Source organism: Mya arenaria, chromosome 6, assembly GCF_026914265.1.
Source record: "Mya arenaria isolate MELC-2E11 chromosome 6, ASM2691426v1".
Classification (NCBI taxonomy): Eukaryota; Metazoa; Mollusca; class Bivalvia; order Myida; family Myidae; genus Mya; species Mya arenaria.
The window spans coordinates 3,891,915-3,916,568 of record NC_069127.1 but is presented as its reverse complement, the minus strand read 5'-3'; the positions used below and the strand labels follow the sequence as shown (position 1 = coordinate 3,916,568).

General features: G+C 35.9%; 1 protein-coding gene across 1 annotated transcript in view; it reads right to left on the bottom strand.

The window, feature by feature from the left end:
- The window catches only part of LOC128238389 (metabotropic glutamate receptor 1-like), an 82,013-nt gene that overhangs the window by 6,498 nt on the left and 50,861 nt on the right, over positions 1–24,654 (bottom strand). Inside the window, exons 2-4 of the mRNA XM_052954269.1 lie at positions 5,865–6,114; positions 4,655–4,896; positions 2,230–2,470 (exon numbers count right to left, since the gene is read on the bottom strand). Coding sequence (XP_052810229.1) covers positions 2,230–2,470; positions 4,655–4,896; positions 5,865–6,114 — 733 coding nt within the window. The remainder of the gene's footprint in view (positions 1–2,229; positions 2,471–4,654; positions 4,897–5,864; positions 6,115–24,654) is intronic.

The window sequence follows — 24,654 nt, the reverse complement described above, 5'->3', positions numbered from 1 at the left end:
TATTGTCTTAATTCATCACACTCACGTAAAATCGTTTTCTTTTAATTTCAACACGATTTGAGTTGCCATGTTTTGATGATATATCATTTGCAACAGGCGATTTTATTGGCTGCTGCTGGTTCCCATCTCCAATGAAATCGCTTGTTTTGATGACGCAATACTAAGTAAAATGGCAACACAATTCGAGTTGAAATTAAAAGAAAACGATTTTACGTGAGTGTGGTGGATTAAGACAATACTGGTGCATTAGACATAGTGTGATTAACATTTGATATATAGTTTTCACGATTCGCATCGATAATTTACCCGGATACTAGCGTTATGTACTGATTTAGTGACGAAAAATAGTGTTGCTACTTCTTGATGGACTACCCAAAGGGGGTTGTCACGGTGCCAGGACTCTGTATAAGGGTCAGGGGGGGGGGGGTCACATGTTTTTTGGGTCTGGACCTAGTTTTGGTCAAAACTGACCCTAATATAGAGTCCTGGCACCGTGACAACCTCCTTTGTGTTTTAAGAAACTACACCCTCCATCAAACTCTGGTAAAATACCGAAGGTGTACAGTTTTACCCAAAGGGGGTTGGCACGGTGCCAGGACTCTGTATAAGGGTCAGAGGGGGGGGGGGGTCACATGTTTTTTGGGTCTTGACCTAGTTTTGGTCAAAACTGACCCTAATATAGAGTCCTGGCACCGTGACAACCTCCTTTGTGTTTTAAGAAACTACACCCTCCATCAAACTCTGGTAAAATACCGAAGGTGTACAGTTTTACCCAAAGGGGGTTGGCACGGTGCCAGGACTCTGTATAAGGGTCAGAGGGGGGGGGGTCACATGTTTTTTGGGTCTTGACCTAGTTTTGGTCAAAACTGACCCTAATACAGAGTCCTGGCACCGTGACAACCCCCTTTGGTTTTACCACAAGCTGTGGAAAATTAGTTTATTTCATACAACGATAGTTTTTCGGGAAGTTTGCAGAATTTTAACATAAAACGAACCAATTTTGTTAAAAATGTCTGAAAATTAATTCAACTGAAAGTCAATGCTATCCACATTTATGATAGACATATTATGTATTTCTTCAAATGCTACATCAAGAGGTCTGGAATCCATGACAACAAAAACATTTGTATTTGTCTTAGTGCAAATTTATCCCAATATTTTCAACAAAGATTAAATTTATACAGTATGATCAGGGGCAACCCAGTATTTGACGTTTGAAGGGGTCGTAATTTAGGACTTGCGCCCCTTCCTGAGATCGGAATTTTATTTGGTTTAAAACGTTGGCAGAGGCATTTGGGGTGCTCTCCATAATAATGTTAACACTTACTAGTCCGAAATGGTAAGTTTTGGGATTATTTTATTATTTTTTTATCTCCTATATTGAAATAAAAAGTACACTTGGGCGATTTTAGAGGAGGCGCGCGGCCGAGTGCCCCCCCCCCCACTCCCACCTCCTGGATTCCGTAGTAAAGATAACACAAATATTTCATTTACACGTAATGATAACACCAAACATTGACAGGATAATTCCGCTAAATATATGAGGTAAGTGTCTCGTGGATATGTAAAGCACCAAAAAGATAGAGTGGTGTGAATGAAAGCAGTTGAATAGTATCAGTAACACTATTTTAAATACAATATCACGACTATGATGGGAACAGAAAAAATATGTCGAGTGTTTTGTTATTTCCTGAAATATGGATATTTCACCTTTTCGCTCATGTGATAAATTTAATGTATATGTATCGGCCACGCGAAGATAACAGTATAAAATAATTCTCAGTTGTTCGAACCCGACCAAAAAGGATTGCGTGTATTTCTTGTTTCTCACATTAATCATGGTCAACATAAAATTTGAAGCACTATATGTCTGAGACTTAGGACAACAGTAATAGAAACTGTACGTAAGAAATGGCTCATGGTTTGATTTATGAAGCATTCAGACATGGTATTCATTGAAATGGCCATGCACATGCGGGTGTAGGCGGCGGGCACATACCGAATTTTAGACGGAAAATGATTCCCGTGGGAATTTTGACGCCATACATCAGAAATAAACTCATCCTTTTTTACCTTGTAAACATAAAATATTCCAACAAAACGAATTATGATAATCCCTCTTGCGTTGACAAAACATGTAGTTTTGTTAAAATTACAGGGTCTACTCACCTCTCGAAGCGAAAAAACATGAGTAGGTTTATTATGTATATTTTTTCAAACGTCCCTGACCTTGGAGGGGGATCCCCGTTTGCGTCAAAGAACACCTCCTCACTCTCGTACGTAAAAGAGACGTTGTGGAGAAAGTCCAGCAGCATCGCGCCGTCCAAGGGCGCCATATTGTCACACAGCCCGGAGTTGGGGCCGCACACGTGACCGTGCATGTTGTGCAGCGCATGCGCTAGGGCGTAGATGGCCTTGATGACGAAGCCAAGCTTGGCATCCTGGACGACGTTCTCCAATTCCTCCTTCCCTGGAGATGATGGCACGTTTTGTAACAAATACAAAGTAACCCAATTCAATATTGTTCTTTAAGTGAACTGTATCATTTTTTTGAATCAAGATAAACTGGCTTAGATTGCCCCTCTATTGATCCATGTTTTGTTGACTTTAAAATTAGACCCGGCTTTGGTCGGGCTTTGATAAACACGTCTTTATTTCAAATTGGCCGTTTCTAGTACGAGCGGTGCAACAAAATATGTGCATATAAAGAATAAACAAACACACACGGAAGCAAATTTCCCTACGTGATCAAATTAAATCTAAGCCTGGAGGTGGCCAGGGGAAAAAGTGCCACCATGTTTTTTAGATTTAAACGCAAATATTGATTAGCCCACACCGGGGTTTTTTCGATTTTGGCAGGTTTTAAAAGTGAATAATTGACAAATAAAACAAAATAAAGTTAGGAAATTGTTATAAATACACATCCATTTATTCTATTAAACTCTTTTTGATATTTATTGGCAGATGTTTCTACAAATAATTGATTTGTTTGAAGTACCATGTTTATGAGGGCAAATTTCGCTAGGCCCTAATAAATTTGCATTTTGATGTGCCTTCTCGGGAAAATATAATATCTAATTGTCTTAAACAAAACATCCTATTAACGATTTTTCAGATATGTCACCTTACAACCAGATACGTTCGGTTCTTATTCTTTAGACAGATACACCCCCGGAAACAGGTCCACTTGCGGAAACTGATTTCTAACCATATACTGAGTATTCTCATCTGTAGACCTTACTTTTTGGCCTCAAAAAATGGCCTTTCATTCCGGAAACAATATCCCTGTGGAACTATTATTTAGAAACGTAATTCAATTGACTTCAACACGCGAAGGCGTTATAAAGACAATAACTGTTTTGTCTTTTCATTCTTAAATAATGCCTGGCTTCAGTTTGTGGCTGATTCCAATAACGCGAATGAAAGGATAGTTTGAAACAAAGTATGTCACAAAAGTAATAAATATGTCTGTATTATTATCCATTCATTTTTCCCCTTCCTTATTGTATATCGATATTTAGAAAATATGCCATTTGACCACAAGCAATAGTTACCAAAGGTACAATTTTGTCGTTTTAAAGAACAGTGACATAACACAAGTCCATTTATTAAAGGGACTCGCTCGTGTATGGCAAAATGATTATTTATGACGAAGTAGGGTGTGGAAAATCATTAGGAAAGTTAAAACTAAGATACGCTCGGACGGAACTCTACAACAAATGTTGATACATGCTCAAATATTGTCTTTGTATGTAACGCTTTTCAACAAAGGGCTTAAAGGTTAAATTAGCCCTCGGAGTTTGTTGGAGTCCTCATGGGCGAGCAGTTTTGTTTTCAGTTTTCTTTTTTTTCTTGACCTTACCTTCAGTGGGCTCGTGCCTTACTAAAACCCGTTTTTATACTTTCATTGTCAAAGAATAAAATAATTATACTTTCAGTGTTTTCAGATGTAATTCCGTGAAAAATATGGTTCGAAAACATGAGCGAGTTCTTTACGGGTTATCAAAGGATCAGGGTTTCAAATTCAGCTAAAAGCGGCTTTGACATTGCTTACTAGCATGCGTTGTTTCTAATTAGAATATAACGTTAGTTTTGATGTTTTGCATAACAGTATTAGTTTAAACTTATTTTTAAAACGATTGTGAAACAAGTTATAACATTATATTAATTGTTCTCGTTGGCACGATGTAACGCAAGAGTGTTGTTTTGTGTTGTGTGGAAAACCGGAGTACCCGGTGGAAACCCGCTTGTCCGACTAGGTGACCACAAACCAAACTTACATGCGCCCAGCCGGGAATCTAACCCGGGTCGCCTAGGTCAGAAGCGAGTGCGCTAACTACTGCGCTAGCCGGACAACCAGCATTGACGACACCCTCATTCACCCCAGATAATAAACCAATATACAAACCCACAATACCTTGCTACGCACCTACATGCATTGCCATACGTAATTTCCAAGGCACCGGGATAATTTTTTGTTGTACTATTAGAAACAGCGACCCACGTTGACCACACGAACTGAAGATGAATGGTGTCCAACCCGAGCTTTATTTCTCAGTATCATTGCATAAGCAAAGTTAAAATGTCGGGGGCATACTAAATGCCTAAGATGATTTTATAAACTTATATTCGCATACCTCACAGACACACATACCTGTACAGTTTATCGGTTGCGTCATATCCTGTTCCTCGGGCGGAAGTGACGTCAGACGACAATTGAACTTCCACTGCCAGAACTCCGGAAACCAGGGGTTACGGTGGTAGTTTTCCGGGCGCAGCGCGAGCATGTAGGTGTCAAAGGCGGCAATCCTGTTGGCCCGGAGCTTCATGGTGATGGCACCCACCGCCACGTCCTCAACACCCAATACCACATCCGGCCGGTCTGCCCAACCGTCACTGTGTTGTAAATACGTTTAATAATGGATTAGTTTCTATTCAATCATTTTGAAGTAGTAAATATTTTAAGTAGTATGTAGGTTATGATAACAACGTCGCTGTTATTATGCTGTACCTATCTTCGATAGGGCCACTTCCGTCTTGTGGTGAGTGAGAACCTGGGCGTCGACGCTATCTAGTAGTAATGGACAATCGGCAGAGTTTTCATAATCGATTAATCGGACTGACAGACAAAACGACTGATTAATTGGAGAAATCGATACAGGAACAAATATTGTGTCATTTCGAATATAGTTAGTAGGTACTGGTCAATAAAATCAAACGTTTTCTTGGCTTTAGAATAAAAAAACTGAAGAAGTGAAATATTCATATATCTTGTAACTTTATATCTTTTCTCAACAAAATGGATCAAGATAACTCAATATCAATTCCTTGCATGCAGTATTAAAGACTAGAAAAGACTTGTGTTTACCTTGTTTACCTAGCCAAAGGATATCTTAATGGAAATAGAAAATACTAGTAAAATAAACGCAAAGATATTGAACGTGGGCCACGGCACCAATTCTTTGATTAATCGATACTAGCAAAACCTCTTTTCTGATCATTTCAGGACTCTCAACCCGAGGCAACGATAAATCGACTATTGCCTACAATCGGCCCACCACCTGAATCGAGTGTGATCCATATCAGTTTTAAGCTGCACCCTCACAGATTTACCGATTTTGCTTTTTTTCTTAACATCAATTTTGGAGCGGCGATATGAAAATCTGCGATCTGATCTATTGTCATCAGTCTTTAATCACTGGTTTTTAGATGTTTACGCAAAAAAACTGCTAGTTCCAAGACAAAAAATAAATAAAAAAATGTGGAAAAACGGTAAATCTGTGAGAGTGCAGCTTTAAACAGTCTTTCTATACAGTATGAATAAGTAAATAAAATAAACTCAGTCATCTCCTTGGTCAACTTACCTAGCTAATATCTGGTATTTCCCTCTCGCGCGGGGATTTCGTTTCATTGCCATCATTAGTCGCCTGGCAGCCCGTCCTTCACAGAAGCAGACGATCACATTGGCGCGAGCAGTGGCCAGAAAATTGGAAATAATCATGTCGTAATCTTGGTCTGCGTCGACGCTTGGAGCTGCAGCCGCCTCAGCGATACAGACGTTCTTGGTCCTGGCGAGGTTTTTGAAGACCTCGATTCCCCTCTCACCATAGTTGCCTGGAGATATAACACATAATACACGTGTAGGCAAGAACAGTTAAGATACAGATGAGTTATACACAGAGACATAATACACGTGTAGGCAAGAACAGTTAAGATACAGATGAGTTATACACAGAGACATAATACACGTGTAGGCAAGAACAGTTAAGATACAAATGAGTTATACACAGAGACATAATACACGTGTAGGCAAGAACAGTTAAGATACAAATGAGTTATACACAGAGATGGGGGCTTTAAGCCCATGTAGATAATAACATAAAATACATATAGTGTTTTACATGTAATTTTCCATATGGTGGATGTATTAGGCAACAGGATTGATGCCTTAAACTGGTCCAAAGCGGCAAAACAGAACCGTGCTCGAATATGATTATAAGATTTAAATACAAAACGTATTCCCTTGAATGGTTTTGTTGCACGATCGTTCAACACAACAACACTGTGCAGTCTGCCCCAGTTCAGTCGCCTTCAAGTGGGTAAATCTAATTATGCTTCTCCAATATTTCACAGAGCAGTGCTGTCAATTGTCTTGCTGAAAATTGGGTATGAAATCCGTCTGAATATGTGACGTTTTAGAGAAAGCTGAACTAAATAGATTTCATCCATCATTCCTTTGAAAGTGACCTAAATAAAATAAAAAACAATTAATGGGTATGAATCTAGACATGTCAATAAAAACATACATAGAACAACAAGTAAGCCTGGTAGAAGACTTAGATCTTCTTAGTTCTTAGTTAGACTTCTTCGGGTTTCTGGCCAGTGTACTATATGTATTTTCTAAATATATGTCAACAAAAACACACACAGAAATGTTGGTTCCTAGAACAGGACCAATTGCGGACCCAGTGGTAAAGTTTAAGCCTGGTAGATGACCTGTTGCTGCTCCTGCAGTTCTAGCGGCTCGAGTCGTTCAACAATTCCAGAATGATAAGCGACGGGCAATATTCGTTGAGAAAACAGCTCATAATAAGCAGTTATAGACTTTCACCTTTATAATTACACTTCTAAACAAGACGTGTAAGAGTTCCTTGGCTAGAAACCCGATCTATTTTCTGTAGATTGTCAAAGTTGGACTTTATTTGGTGTTTTGGAGCATTAGTCAGATTTGATCTACTTAAAATTAATGATCAGAAAATTTGAAAAAATCCTCAATTGTCATTGGTCTACACGAAAATGCCAACATCAAATATCATGGAAACATGTATTTAATTATAGGATTGAGAGCGCATTTTAGTCTACCAGATGAGAATTCTCGTAAACTGGATACACTGACGGATGAGATTGCGTTTGCTCATTTCACTTTGTTTCTGCAATTGTTCAGGATGTTACACAATTGCCGTCTGGATTCAAAGAAACGAAACCAAAAGAGAAAAACTACCGATCTCCTGGGGATCAAAATATCATACAGTTATTTTTCCGCTCTGTCCTTTTGAATTGCGGAATTCATCATGGTGTTTAAGACGCTATCAATGTAAGATTGAAGTATTTCACTGTTCTCAGGCGGGTTATTGTACTGCTAAAGTACAAAGTTTCTCACTCTTCCAAATCAGGGAACGTTACCACGAAAACTGGCCGACTTCTTCAGAATAATACGCTATAACTGGGAGACTTTGCTTTGTTAAATGTGGGTGTTTGGGATGCACAATTCTCACGCAGTTTGAATTTGGCTGCATATATGAACACATTTTTCAGCAGAAGTATTTTCCATCTTCTTTCTGTCAATAATAGTAGTATGTATCTTTCAACGATTAAAGATTTAAAGAGTTCATATTATGCATATGCATACGCATTATTCAAGCAAAGTATATTAACTATGCATACGACATAGCCATATCGTGCACGAAGGATCGTGTATACCGGAATTCCCCACGGGAATGCTGGGTAATTAGGGGTTGCCAACCAATATAACTCTCCGGCCTCAATGATTGATAGCGCAGACGACAAAAGTTCAGATATAAGTCAGTATGCTCAGTTTTCTTGTATCCGGATATCTTAAAAATGATCACTGACATGGCCGAAGTGTATCTGATCAATACTCAGTGTGTGTATACCACGTGATAAATTACATCATAACTGCTTCGTCGGAAGGCATTTTTTTGCTTCAAATGAAGATTTTTGACAAAGATATCTTTACTATTTATTTACCATATTAAATGAAACATGGTGCAGTCTATGCCGCTTACATAACTGCGCTTTCGGTATTTTACCAGAGTTTAATTGAGAGTTTAGTTTCTTAAAACACTTCGATAAACCTTTCACAAAACCGCCGTCTGGTGGAGCTCTGTTAAAACATTCTATTGGAAACAGGTTTGTCGAAGTGTTTGAAGAAACTAATCACCTCCGGTAATAAAACGAAGGCGAGCTCTTTAAGCAGCAAGACTGCCCTTTGTTTCTTTTTAAATCGTGAAGAAAAAACAAACTTATCTTTGTTTTAAGTCATCGTTTAAAGCAAAATGGAGAGGATGTATGACGTCATTTATCACGTGGTATACACACACTGCTACTACAAAATATGCCATGATTGAGCCCATGTGTTGACAATTGTTATGAGATGACTGTGTTTCCTTGTGCTGTTGGTGTTATTTAAATAAGACATTATCTAATTTATCTTGTATATCACAAATGCTTAGTGTCAACTTAGTCCACATCTGCGGCATAATATAAGTGTTCCCTCAAATGATTGTAATTAAGAAACATAGATTCATGCTGTTTTTTTTTAATAGGTTCCACTACTACACGTGTTTAATGAACAAATATCAACTTTGTAGTGCGTGATTTTTCTATCAGTAGCCAATTCATAAATTCCGTTATGTTGGTTGTTTGGTTAAAGATAGCCAGAGTGTTTATTAATTGATTTAAATTTATCAAATATTTGTCTCTAACCAATCATTTAAACATGCAAACTAGACTAAATATAACCTGACAAAAGTCTGACACAATATGTTGCAAACAAAGTTTTCTATTCATCAGTTCATCAAGTATTGATGTATTTAAGCATACTATAGAACAGAACATTTATTTACCAGAGACAACCACCATGTGGCTAAATTTCATACAAAATGGTGACACGCACAAAACATGTGTACACATATATATATATTTATGCAAATTTATACAATACATACATCATATAACAAGCCAATTATAATAATCAAACCTATAAAAATACATATGATGACATTATAAGTGATTATACCTTTCATATGCATTTGTATATACATAAACATAAACATAGACACATACAATATATATACACACACGCTAATAACACTATAGGATATAATGTAAAAGTTCGAAAGCCTTGTATATAAACACGCACAGATTTTTAAGAAATCGTTTTATTTTCTGTATTGATCAACTCAACTAATTTATACATACTAGGATGTTGTCTATAATACTTAAATGTGTATCTAACTTTTAGTCTTAAAACGAATCCTACCAACTCTCCATGATTTGTCGTCTTTTTGACAAGGAGGTGACGTTTACAGAATTGTAAATGAACCTGTTCAACTTGATTAGCTTGGGCAAACCCCAAGACTTCCCCAGCATAATAGTATAACTATATTATCAGCATATAAAATAAGAAACATGCCAAACTAAGCCTTTGAATACAAAAGCATATTCTAACTCATTGAAAAGCATGGAAAAATATTGGCGACAAACTTTCGCCTTGCCGTACACTTCAACATACAGTTAAACCCTTCTCATAGCAAGTTATTATTAGTTGTTATGCTTTCGGTTTGTATCATTCATTAATTTAACCATATAAGTTTAATTAGTTTCAAAGATTCTCTCTAAAATATCTTACTAATCAAAAGCCTTGGTGTAGTCTATAAAAGCACAATATAAGCGTTTACCTTTTATACACATTGTATAGCTCTGCCCAATCAGTCAACTTATTGTTTAATATTCGCGTAAAGCATTTACCTATGGTACTCAACAATGTTACCCCCTATAATAATTTTCATCATTAACATTTCCCTTTTGATGTAATGGTATAATAAAACCCTCAGACCACGTCTTTGGGAAAAACCCAATTTCAAACAACTTATTTAAAAGTGTAAGAAGATTCGTCAACAACACAGACTTTCCATGAATAAAAATCATTTATATTCATTTCGGGTCCACCATTTCATTTTTGTTTAATTGTGAAATAGCTTTTATCAAACAACCAGAGGTAATCGGTGCATTTAATTCATTGAACATAACATCGAATTGATCCTTCTCGTATTTAACTATTATATCAACTACATCCTCATTTATCTAGAATAAAGGTTATTGAGGTAATTTACAGTTTTGAATGCATCTTAAATACAACTTTTGTATTTGATGTGTTTTATGTGCAGCGAGTATTTCATGTTGTAGTCATAGTTTATATCATGTTTGAAAAACAAAGTATATTCTCCTTCCAATTGCATCAATAGCTATGGTGGTGTGATGAGGCGAGGAGTGGGAAAAATCTCCTTCGGTGCCATATATGAAACATATTGTATTCGTGCATTTAAATAACCAGTTTCTTTCTTATATTCGTTGCTTTGCTGTATTGTTTTTTGTTTAACATAAAGGGTTACTTTGTCCTAGTTCAGTCACATTTGATGGGAAAAATTTGATAATTTTATGTCAATGATTGACAGGCCCAGTACCAGGACAGAACAGTCTGCTCCTTTCGCTGATCATTGGCTGAAATGGCTACCAGTGTCAGATCTACCACTTGTTGTTGACGTTTTTGTGTGAGCCAATGGCAACCAAGGACTTTTCAAATTTTCTGTTCATTAATTATAAGTAAATCGTTCCTGACGAGTGCACCAAAAATTGTTTCATGCATTTTATTCCAGCCAGTCTATTTTTTTCACCAAGGCGTACTTGTTTAACTATTTACAATAGTAATAGATAATATATATTTGATGTTTGCATTTTGTATGGCCCAATGAAACTAGAGGACTTTTCAAATGTTCTCTCTTTCGTTTACATATATTGATTCTGACGAATGCACCAACAAACACGAAATAACTCAAATTCGACGATGCACACAACATAAAGCGAGCTACCTCGGCCGGCCTAGAAATGGCCGCTCTATGTTCTGTAGATCGCCAAAATTCAAGTCTAACATGTACGCATTTGGTGAAATGGTGAGACTTCGGACAGCATTATCTCTGGCCACACAGGTATGTGTTGGATATATATGACCTTGTAGTATGCGTTCTACCTTGCGCCTTATACAAATGGTCAGAAAGCAAACTTAAGCCCCCTTGTTTCAGATTGTATTTATCCCGTTTCCATTTCTAGGTAAACATTACATATTTATAATGAACAAAATCAGATTTAAAAGGACATGTTGGTGATTCAACACACAATTAAACTGCTTTGGACAACAATTGTGACTCATGCGGCTTGAGGTGAAGAATTTTAAGAAGTCTAGATGCAATCGGCCAAGCGGTTCCAGGCCGATATCGGGCAATGTCTCATGCGCAACCTTGGCCTATTTAACTTCTATGAGGTCTACAACTTTGTCCGTCTTTCATTCGTCATAATCAATCCCCGAGATTGGGAGATTGGATTCAACATGGCGGAAGTACTTCAAATTATCTTAATTTAAATTCTGCAAAAATATTCCAGAACTGCAGTTTTATTTCAAAACAGCTCCATCAAACAAACATAAAATAATCATTGATCTACAAGGAATCATAATATCATACTGTTTTCTCACCCGTTCATTTAAATGGCGGTGTTAAAGGCGCTATCAATGCAAGGTTTAGATATTCCACTATTCCCAAGCGAGTTATTGCACTTCTAAAGTACAGAGTATCTCGTTCTTCAGGCAACGTCACAGTGATTAATCCCCGATTCATGGAACGCTGTTACTGTCCCGTTATACGGACAGTTTCATTTTATTCTGTCATTTCGTCATTGCATTATGCATACCGACAAGATATAATGATAAATATACATAACGTAATCATTATTTTACACAACGTTATAAGGTAGGCATAATGTAAAGACGAAATGACAGAATAAGAGGAAAATCTGCAGAGCGAGGCAGAAGCGGCATTCAAAATAGTTTGTACGATCTAACTTGTATACATTGCGTTACAATAATTGATAATTATCAGGCAGTATCGGTTAAGCTTAAGGTAGTAAAATAATTTTGTAGAATTGTTTTGTTCTTCAAATTCACATTCTGTTCACATACAAGTATGTTCATATCTTTCACCCATAAAGATGAATATCATTAAATTTTGTTTACATGGACTCTAAAACATTTCTGTGTCTATTCGATATTCCTTACATGTGCAAAGCAATTTCCGTCATTTGTTCCCCATGTGTGTCCATTTGTTAAGAGGTAATTGTGTTTAACTGTGCCATTCATGTTGATGAAGACATGATCTTGTGTACCAGAAATGCATTAGTGTCAACTTAGGTCAACTTTGCGACACAAGAGACATTTCCCTCAAATGGATGTAATCAGAATCATGGATAATTGCTTTCTATTCAATAGTTTCCACTACTATGTGTTGACTGAAACACTTTGATGGTATTGTCCTTTTTACTCCGGACTTCGTATATTATGATATTTGTATACAGGCAAAGTTATTTTAAAGCTGCACAGATTGACCGTTTTGACAACTTTTTTTTATTTTTTGTCTTGGAACGAGCCAATTTTGGCGAAAATCCATGGAAACCAGTTATAAAAGACTGCTGACAAAAAATAAGATCGCAGAGTTTTATATTTAATTTCAAAAATTGATGTTTTATGCATTTTTCTTAAACCGTTAGTAACGGTTTAAGCCATAAAACATTAATTTTCGAATGGAAATATGAAAATCTGCGATCTGATCTTTTGTCAGCAATCTTTTATCATTGGTATGCAGATATTTACGCAAAAAATTGCTCTTTCCAAGACAAAAAATAATTGTTTTTGTAAAAACGGTAACTCTGTGAGAGTGCAGCTTTAACTATTTATCATTAAGTATTAACTATTTATCATTAAGTATTGAACAATACTATGATGCGTTGATTATGTAGCAAAAGATTGTAATGTAATCGTATTTTCTCAATAATTACTCAAAACATAAACACTGAATTTTGGCATAGTTTGGGAAAGAGGCGGTTTCATACGATTTAAAAGTGGGGAAATGACGCGGAGCGATACTACTTAGGAGTGGAGAATGCTATTCGCCAGTTATATGCTGGTGATCAAATATAACACATATTTTCTTGGTACCCCCTTCTTCGAAAACTTAGTATACTATGTATATTTCTTGAACTTGAAACGTCACTCTGCCCTGTTTTAATTATATGGTGAAAATTCGATTATGTTTTCCGATATTTGACAGAGACAGTACAAGGACAAGTCAAGCTAAGTCAAGTCAAGTCAAAGTTTTATTAGCATATTCAATTAGAACATTGCCAGTATACAAATAACATACCACTACAAGGACAAAGCAGTCTTCTTATCTCTCTGAAGAACCTAATGTCAGACATACCACACTCAGTATTCATTTGTTTGCAACTTAAGCTATTGTACATTGGAAAGGACCATCCCTGGACACGAGGGCCTCCCTCCTTTGAGTATTCTGAAGAGTTCTACCTTGCGCTTGTTAAAATATCGTAGGGCCAAATTTCTTGTTTAAGACGGATGTTTCTTTTTAACTTTTCCCTATCTTTGTGAACATTGCGTACAACGAACAACCTCTGTACGAACAGAACGTTTACACGGTTCTTCGCACTCACACACACATACAACACAGACGTAATTCAAATTGTGACAAAACTGGTCCAGAACGATGTTAGTTGTTGAACATTTCATTAGCGACTGTGATTCATTTATCTTCATTGTGGCATACTCCTTCGTCCGTCGTTCATTTGTCGTACGTTGAGCTTTGATTTACGATGACGGAGGGCTTAGAACCATCTGTTGTTTTGCAGCAATTTTCCAGAACTGCCGTCGAGTCTTAAAACAGCGACATCAAAAGCCAATAGCCACCGATCGTAAAGGAATTATAATATAAGACCGTCTTCTGTTCTGTCCTTTTTATTGGCGGGATTCAAAATACGGCGTTCATTTAGATTCAACTTATTTGATTTACAACGATTATGAAACAAGTTATTACAAGATTATATCAATCACTCTCGTTGGCAAGATGTTACGCGAGAGTGTGGTCTTGTGTTGTGGGGGAAACCGGAGTAACCGGAGAAATACCACTTGGTGACCACTAAACTAAACTCACGTGATGGCGTTGAAGGCGCAATCAGTTCAAATATCAATATTTCACCATTCCCAATAGTGATATTGTTCTGCTAAAGTACAAAGTCTCTCTCACCAATGTTTCTAGGAATACTGCCCAATTTTATGAAAGAAGAGTTTGTACCATCCAATTGGTATGCATTATTGTGTTAATTTTGGGATTTTGAAATTACAATTGTAAAGCATTATCAATGTACGTGCACATATAAATACATTCTTCTGCAATTGTAAGAGTACATTGCAGTTTTCTATATGTCGTCAATAGAATGCAACATTCCACTATCCATTCATGTTGTTAAAGTGGTCCACATTGTACATGCATACATGAACACATTAAAATACATTCATTTTTTACTTGAGTGTATCATTTTTCGATCATTTCCGGTCTTCTGGTTTCCTATTTAACATGTCTCCGATAAAGAACTAGGGCGCATGTGAGATTGGTTTGTGGTTACCAATCCGGACAAGTGGGTTTCCTCTGGGTACTCCGGTTCCCCCCACAACACAAGACCACACTCTCGCGCAACATCGTGCCAACAAGAGTGATTAATATAAGTTGCAATAACTTGTTTCACAATCGTTGTAAAGATAAATATGTTTAGACTAAAGAACTATGTCAATTATGTCCCTACATAACCGATGGTTCAGATGAATCCATGCCTTCCCATTGGAGGGATCTGCTCTCTGTCATAGCCACACCATGCACGAGAGATCATGTTTTCAAGAAACCCCCACGGGAATGCTGAGTAATGGGAGGTGCCAATCTATTGAACTTTTTGTCCGAAATGATTGATAAAGCAGACGTCAAAAGTCCAGATATATGTATCTTTTAACCGTACGATTTAATTTCGTACACATTTGTATTTAGTTATCTAAGTGTGTGTATACCACGTGATAAATTGCGTCATAAATGCTACGTCGGAAGGCTTTGTTTTGCTTTGAATGAAGACTAAAAACAAAGATAACTCTATTTCTGCATCATTTTAAATGAAACATAGAGCAGTCTATGCCGCTTAGAGCCCCGCCTTCGGTCTTTTACCAGAGTTCGAATAAGAGTTTAGTTTATGAAAACACTTCGACAAATCCTTTCACAAAACCACCGCCTGATGGAGCAGTGGCAAAACATTAGTTTGGAAAAGGTTTGTTTGAGGAATATAATCATCTTATCAAACTCCGGTAATAAAACGAAAGGTTCTTTTAACGGGATAGACTGTCCTCTGTTTCATTTAAAATGGTGTAGAAAAAGAGAAGTTATCTTTGTTTGAAGTATTCATTTTAAGCAAAATGTGGCCTTCAGACGTAGCGTATATACGTAATATATCACGTGGTATACACACACTGTTACTGTGTTCAATATCCTAGCATTTAAGTTTTACTTGAGCGCCTTCATTTGTTTTTATTACAACCTGTTTACTGGCTTTATTGCATTTAGGCAACCGCATTTTGGTGTTTTGTTTACTCCCTTTATTGCATGTAGGCAACTGTATTTCGGTGCGCTGTTTACTGTCGTTATTGCTTGTAGGCACCTGTATTCTGGTCCGCTGTTTCGTCCCTTTATCGCATGTAAGTACCTGTATTCTGGTGTGTTGTTTCCTTCCTTTATTGCACGTAGGCACCTGTATCCTGGTGCGCCATTAACTGTCTTTATTGCATGTAAGCACCTGAATTCTGTTGCGCTGTATAACTTCATTGGACGTAGGCATCTGTATTCTGGTGTGCTTTTTACTGTCGTTATTGCATTTAGGCACCTGTATTCTAGTGCGCTGTTCACTGCCTTTATTTCATGAAGGCACCTGAATTATGGTGCGCTGTATTACTTCTTTGCACGTAGGCATCTGTATTCTGGTGTGCTGTTTACTGCCTTTGTTGCATGTAGGCACCTGTATTCTAGTGCGCTATTCACTGCATTTATTACACATAGGCACCTGTATTCTGGTGTGTTGTTTACTTACTTTATTACACGTGGGCACCTGTATTCTGGTGTGTTGTTTACTTCCTTTATTACACGTGGGCACCTGTATTCTGGTGTGTTGTTTACTTCCTTTATTACACGTAGGCACCTGTATTCTGGTGTGTTGTTTAGTTCCTTTATTACACGTAGGCACCTGTATTCTGGTGTGTTGTTTACTGACTTAATGGCATTTAGGCACCTGTATTATGGTGTGTTGTTTACTGCCTTATTTGCATGTAGGCACCTGTATTCTGGTGTGTTGTTAACTGGCTTTATTGCATGTAGGCACCTGTATTCTGTTGTGCTATTTATTCCCTTTATTGCATTTAGGCACCTGTATTTTAGTGGGCTGTTTACTGCCTTTATTGCATGTAGGCACCTGTATTCTGGTGTGTTGTTTATTCTCCTCTGTCGTTTTCCTTCGAAACAAGCTCGGATGTATGGATGGCTTACTTTGTCAGAAATAATTACATTTATCTAAGCTACAAGTAGATCGCGTATTTATTCCCATCTACCCTAATATTTATTACTGCTACAGTATGTGACCGTAGGAATGCTGCGGCAGCCCTTTAATTGCTATTGCTATTGACCGTACATATTTTTGACCCTACGGCCGCCGACGCATTAATGATTAATAAATATTACTATTTTTTATTTTGCGACTGCTGTTGCTATTGCACGGCCAGTCGTATGGCGGAGAAGACAGAGGTATTCCGATTGCATGGTGGTGCAACGACGTCCATACTCGATCATTACGGACAGACTAATTGCCCCCGTCATTCGTCACAGGCGGGTCTGGAGTACAGTACAAATACGTGTGTGTTAACTACGGTCAAATTTACTGGAATAATTGGCATATTTCCTCTAATTATTGTAAATGTGAATATTTTGTTGCATAGATATACCATCATCATCATTATGTTTGATACGTAGTTATCACCGCCTGAAAGCGTTCTGAGTATAAAGTCGGGTTATTTAAAGGCCGCTAGCAAGTGCAATTTAAGAATTGAATGTTAGTAGTTTGAGCCGAGTATGGTTTACCATGTTATACGTGGGTATATCACAACTGTGCATTTGTTGTTAAAATTGTTTTCATTGATCTGCTTATGTGATAATTTAACTAATCCGGCGGTATATTGATTCTTATCAAACACGATTGGACAGTACCTCAAAAGGAGGATATTTTTAGTAATTTGCTGTTGCGCTCGTAAAAAGGAGATGTTTCCATGCAGCAATGCATTTCTCCCACCTCAGATAAGTAGATCCAATAATTTAACCATGCTAGAAATTCTTATCTTACCCACGGGCGAAGATGAAATGCCCGTACGGAACTCCTTTTAATGGTCACCACATTGTAATTACCTCCCTTGTTGAAGACTGTCGTCTGTAGCATCATGGAGACCTTGTCTTGTGGCAATGGTTACAACGCTAATTAATAATTTCTCGCTTCAAATCTCACCATAAAACAGTTTTCACGCACCTTTCAAGAAATAATGCTTCACTCTCCTTTATCTGAAGACCGATTTGACTATTAACATAATCTGAATCACTGAGCGCATATCCCTGACAACCAGGAATTATCGCATATCCATATGCAATTATTTTCACTAAGCACAAAAGAGTCCCAGCAAAAAATTTTTTTTGTCTAATTTTGTTAAACTGAGGTGGGAGAAAAAGCATCTACCATAGCCGCTCGTGTAAGATAGGTTCATCCCGACCCTCGCGCAGTGTTTTGTGGAAACTCGGTAAACCTCGTTTCCACAAAACACCCTACGCTCCGGTCGGAATGAACCTATCTTACACTCTCGGCCATGGAAGATACTTATAATCTATCAATAACATAAGACAATAAAAATTTAACTTATACGTAGGAAATTAATTTAGTAACTATTTGTTATATTAATGTAAAAACATGTTATATATTGCATACATTCCAATTACAAACAACGATGTATGAAGATTTTTTGGCCGATGGCCTTTGTTTACTTAACTAAAACTAGTTAAGTTGATAAGTTGAATTGTTTTAATGTATTGCCTTTGTCGAAATATTAAAGAAACTCACTTATGTTTTGTTAAATGCATTTTTTATGACGAAAGTATGGCACATCAACTAAAAAACTGACAGCTGGAACCTTTAAACAAATCTTTATCCATGCTCAAATATAATCTTTGAAGATTACGATTTGGAATAGCGTTAGTTTTTAGCGAGGTTTAGCGATTCGTTGTAGCGTGATTGGTCGATTGACATTATCAAGTGATGTATCAATGTATTTTTAAAAGGTCAAAATATCCATCATCTTGTATAAGAGCTTGAGGCCTAGTGGATATGACGTCGGTTTTCTAATTAATCCTTGCCTTTATTGGCCAACATATATTTTATACCTTAACTGTTGTTGTTTTCTGCAGTTTCGATATCAAAGAGTAAAATAATTATAACGTAGTGTTTTCAGATGCATTATCGTGAAATAATTGTTCAAAAACATTATCGAGACTCTTAAAATCGTAAACAATAAAAACAACTTGATTTTGAGTGGCTCTTGACTTACCAAGAAATATTTTTTTATAAGAGAAAAATCTAAATAATGAATACACAATAGTATTATAAAACAAATATAATTACTAATTGTCCATCTTGATTAAAATCACGAACAGTTGTAGTTTTCGAAACGCATCATTTACACCATCAACTGGTGCATGATAAACCATTCTTTCTGGGCTTGAAAAAGCTATTGGATTTTTTTTATCTCGCTTTAATACTGTGATCTTTCTGTTTATGATAAAGGCACGATTCTATTGCAAAACATCGATGATGAGCAGCCATACTATTCATCATACGCTTGATCAGGTTGTTCTTGGCAAAGTGGTAGATCAGTTTTCCTTATTATTTGTAAAAAGAATTTCAAACAATAATTGATTTTGGCCAAGAACAACCTGATCAAGCGTATGATGAATAGTATGGCTACTAGAGGGTTATCCATCACATACACATATACCTATCAACATATCTTACGTGTGTTCTTGACAACATACACCTTTTTTAATGTTTAAACCAAATCAAGAAGGGGTCTACTAAACATATATAATAGGTGAATATAGGACAACCTCTTATTCACAAGTAAACGCATCTCAATAATACAACTGATGTAAACAAGTTTATAAGGTACATGTTTTCTTAACAGTGGGTTAATGTCTCCTCAGTATATTATAATAACCATCCTATGGGCACTGACTAATTGTGTCATAGACCGATGAACCGCAATATTAAATCATTTAACCCTTAATTGATAGTACGAATCATGATGTTGATTTATTAAATTCATTGGTTGGTTCTAACAACTTTATCAGCATCGTGCGTGGTGTTTGATTATTCCCTCCATGCTCATTAAAGATCACAAAACGTACGAACTGTTGGTTAACGATGAATAACAAATGACAGAAAAGAGATTATACTTGAACGTGTCAGTAATAGAATCACCACCTTCATTAGCCAAGCAATATCGAAGTGACAAAATAATGATGTAAATGATCTTTATGGGAATTGATAACATTGATATTCTATTATTGGCGACAGTTGTATTAATTATTTACAGCAATGATATTGAATAGCATAGTTTCTTTGAGTGGAACACAATCTGTTTAAGAAACGGTACAATAAAAACGCCGTATATTGTAGTATTATGAACACAAGCATGGGCTTATCAGGCGAATCGAAAAGTTAAGGTTTTGACAGTATAGAAACAATTTGAAAAATGGCTCAAGCAACATCTTTTAAAGAAACCCGCATACACAAATACGACTTAGAAAAAGCTAGTTTTGATGTTAAAATCAAAATTAGGCCAGGCTGTTTAGAGTATGAAGCATTCTTTTACCCTTTTAAAATACACTGACTACTATAGTAACACATTTGATGGGTTCAAGCGATTTTTTGCATGACTCAGCGTTTTGCCGCCCGCCAGTGGAACGTTCGCAATTATTCGCAATTCGAAATCCTTTTTTTTTTAAATCACCAACTACCAGCAAAATCAATTTGTTGATCTTTTATTCAAAGTAATCGTTAAAATATTACAGGGAGGTAAACGTGAAAGTAGTTCATGAAAATATGCTAGTTATCTATAAACTGTGTAGACTAATAGGGCGGCGTTTTGTATTCATGACATTTAACAAAAGGAATGAGGCGGCAAATTTGTATTCGTTCCGACATCAAGAATACGAGATATTTGCTTATTTTAGTAAAAACAACAACAATTGCTACGATTCAAGACCTGAAAAAGAAATGATCAAAGATTCGTAAGTGACTATTGGTGGATTTCGTAAGAGTATAGTCTTTAAGTGTTTGTGTTCACAAAAACGTAATATTGGTATCAATGTTTTGTTGTTGCCTTTTTTTGACAGGGCCTACTCTCAAAAACTGTATTTGTTTTGAGAGCAAGTTTATTTGTTTCTCTTGTAAAATATTACAACTGGAGTGGATATAAACGTGAACTAATAAATGTTATAAAAACAAAAGAAGATAAAACATGTGTATTAAAGACGTTAAAACATGGCGGAGTCGGGCGATTATAAAACATTCGGGCACATGATCACGCAACGGCTGGCTACGACATGTTTTTTACATCTAAGAAACACATGTATTAAGTACGTATATCTAAGAATGACAGTCATAGTAAACATTATGTATGTATAGTGAAAGAAGAATTTGAACAATAAAGCCAAATGGATCATGAAATACAAACACCATATTTTTGTTTAAATGTATAACATTAACGTTTGATAAAATAAATATTTTTTCTGCATAAATAGATCCGATATTTGGAATGGGCAGTCTGCTGAAATTTCATTGTCAATTAATCGGACAGACAAGAAGACTTATTAATCGGATTAATCGTAATTTTGTGTCATTTCGCATCTAGTTAGAAAGTACTGGTAAAGTAAGTCACACTTATTGCATGGATAAGCTGCTTAAAAAAATAATAAAGAAGTGAAATATATATGCAGTTTGTAATTTTGTGACCTTTTTCAACAAAAAACAACCACATTTATGTCAAATTGTCAACAAAACGAACAAAAACATATATTTCAATTTATCGATACCGGCAAAACGGTATCGCCGACCGTCGACTTTTGACCCGCTGCGACGATTAATCGACCATTGCGGAAAATCGGCCGACCACTACCATACACACAAGACAACGGACAGACAAAAATACAAAAAGACCCAAGAGAATGCGAATGTCGTACCCTTACACAGCTATATACATGTAAACACACATACGCACGCACGCACGCACGCACGCACACGCACGCACGCACGCACGCACGCAGACACACATACACACACAAATATATAAAAATATATAATGCGTGCGTTTTCTTTGTTTTAAAGATCCATCCTCAAGGTTTATCAGGTACACCAATTTGCTTTTGATGTTATTGTAACAGAAAGTAACCCGGATTTTATACTCGAATAATAAGTTATATTACCATCACCTTTATTGGCTAGACACTGTAAAAGTCTGTGACAAAATGTTTTTATGATGTTCAAGGGAATTGATAACAATGATATTTATAATTGGCGACAAGTGCATGAGACCTGGCGTGAGATATGCCATAAATAATTTACCGGCTGTCTGAAAGAGCCGAACTCACAAAAACTACATTCGTCGGCATGATTTTTTTCTTTCTTTTCAATATAATTATCATTAAAGATGCACTCTTATTTCCAAATCAGAGTTCCACAATTTATTATATTGTTTTAATATTCCAAAAAGGATGAATAAATGTCGAAAACAATGGTTCTTATGAAGCATGCCGCGTGTAATTTGAACGAATTTCGCATAAAACACGTTATTTCTACCTTGTGAGACTATAGTAGACCACAGTAAATCTTTTAGCATTCACCAATTCTTTAAAAAAAATGCTCTTTCAGCTTTTAAATGCACGGTTACAATCTTGTTATCAGTAATTAATATTTTTCATAAATGCATTATTTAGTAAGTAGTTAAAGGTTTATAATTCAAAATTGATTTTTCTTATAGATGTGCTTGTATTGATTTTGAATAAGAGTGTCACTTTAAATATTCCTCGATTGCTTCAACACAGCACATCCACATAGTATGTATGTAAAATGATAATTTATACAATAAAATGCATGTGTAATCATATTTCATACACTAGTATACATGTGAAATACATAGTTTACACTAGAATGTGTGTAAAATTTATATTAATACCCTACAATGAACGTGAAATATATGTAAGTATATTAGAATTTGTGTGAAATATATTAATATCAATAGTTAGTTTGTAGGTGAATTAATAATTAAAACACTTGTTTGTTTGTGAAATAAATAAAAATAACTAGTAATCATATTATGAAATATAAATACACTAGTATGTATGTGAAATAAATATGAATACACTAGTATGTATGTGAAATAAATATGAATACACTAGTATGTATGTGAAATAAATATCAATACACTAGTTTGTATGTGAAATAAATATAAATACACTGGTATGTATGTGAAATAAATATGCATACACTTGTATGTATGTGAAATAAATATGAATACACTAGTTTATATGTGAACTTAATATAAATACACTAGTTTATATGCAAAATAAATATAAATACACTAGTTTATATGCGAAATAAATTTGTCAAATAAATATACAAACACTAGTATAAGTAATATGTGAAATAAATATCAGTACAGTAGTTAATATGGGACATAAATTTCAATACACTTGTTTACGTGTGAAATAAATATGGGAAATAAATACAAATAGTTTATATGAAATAAATATGTGAAGTAAATATGAATGCACTTGTATGTATGTATGCGAAAAAAATATGATTACTCTCGAGTGTATGTAAAAGAAATATCAATACATTATCAATTACAATAACAACAGGTGATTCTAAACGGACAGATACTTGAACGTCCGCTCTCTTGATAGACGTCGATGGTTAAATGGGAATTATCATTATTAGGCAATTAAACACTAGCGGCTGAATCATGTAACAACAGTTGCACACCGAGATGTATTAAAGATGCAACCCACTGCTCTCAATATTGACTTGTCTGAAAAGATTTGAGAACAAGTTATTCGCATTCTATTTAGGCCTCTGTTGAGCAACATGGTCACATATAACTGAATTATAATTAACAGTATTTGGTCTTACTTGAACATGTATACGTTGCAACATCATTGCAAAAAACCCATAGCATTGTATCCCTTGAAATAAATAAACAAGACGTTGAGCATACAAACACATTAGAACACTGCTTGGGAGATAACCATTGGACAACACTGGTTGTCTTAGTGCAATGGAAGTACATGTTCGAAGAAACGCGTGATAGCAAAGGTTTTAATCAAATCTCACAAACATCGATAAGAAATATTTCAGCTCGTGACCTTAAAATTGTCAACAATAAAAGCTATTTATAACTTTGATTAAATTGAAAATGAAACAAAAAATCTTCAAAGATTGCACATTAAAGACAAAAACAAAAACGAAGGAACGTGACGAAACATAACATTGTGAAAACAGTTGTTAAACGTGTAACCTTGAACGAGAATAACTATGGAGTCAATGAAGGAAGTGATTGATGATTTTGACCACAAACACGATGTTGATATTACTTAGACACTGTTCTGCACGCCAAACACATTAAATTTGTTTTCACATTGCGATCATAGTTTCTGGTTTCATGCTGTCATGTGATTATCGCAATATTCTCACAGTTGTAAGGATATATAGACGAAATGTAAATCTCTCCTCCCCCAAGGAGCTGTATTACCATATCAGGAGCAACGGTTATCGTGGTCAGGAAAGGAACCCCCTTGCGGCCATGGACGTGTCCTCGCATAAGTTGAACGGAGCGGGCAAAAACTCATCCTTATTGGGTAACACTGTTTCTGTTATCTATAATAATGCGTCTGATCCAAGTCTGTTTATGTACAGTTCTATATCGACACGATTTTTTATATATCTGTGTCACCTTTTATGATAGACCTGTTTAATGCCGACTTTGCAAATGCACTTTGAACCGATTTATTAACACATGTATTCTTATGTAAACTAATGATAAAGAGCCAAATTTAGTCATCGAAGCGTTAAGAGTTTGTTAAATACTTTACTAACTGAAACAAAAAGTCAAACAGATGCTGACATACACTCGTCAGATTTCGTTTTCCATTTATGAAATTTACGCTTATCAAATTTATCAATTAACAGAATAAAATATTACAGATACAAGAATGGGCAGATAATAATAAGAAAGGTTGGTGAAAGCGTCAAAGTCCAATACGAAATTGATTCAACACATTA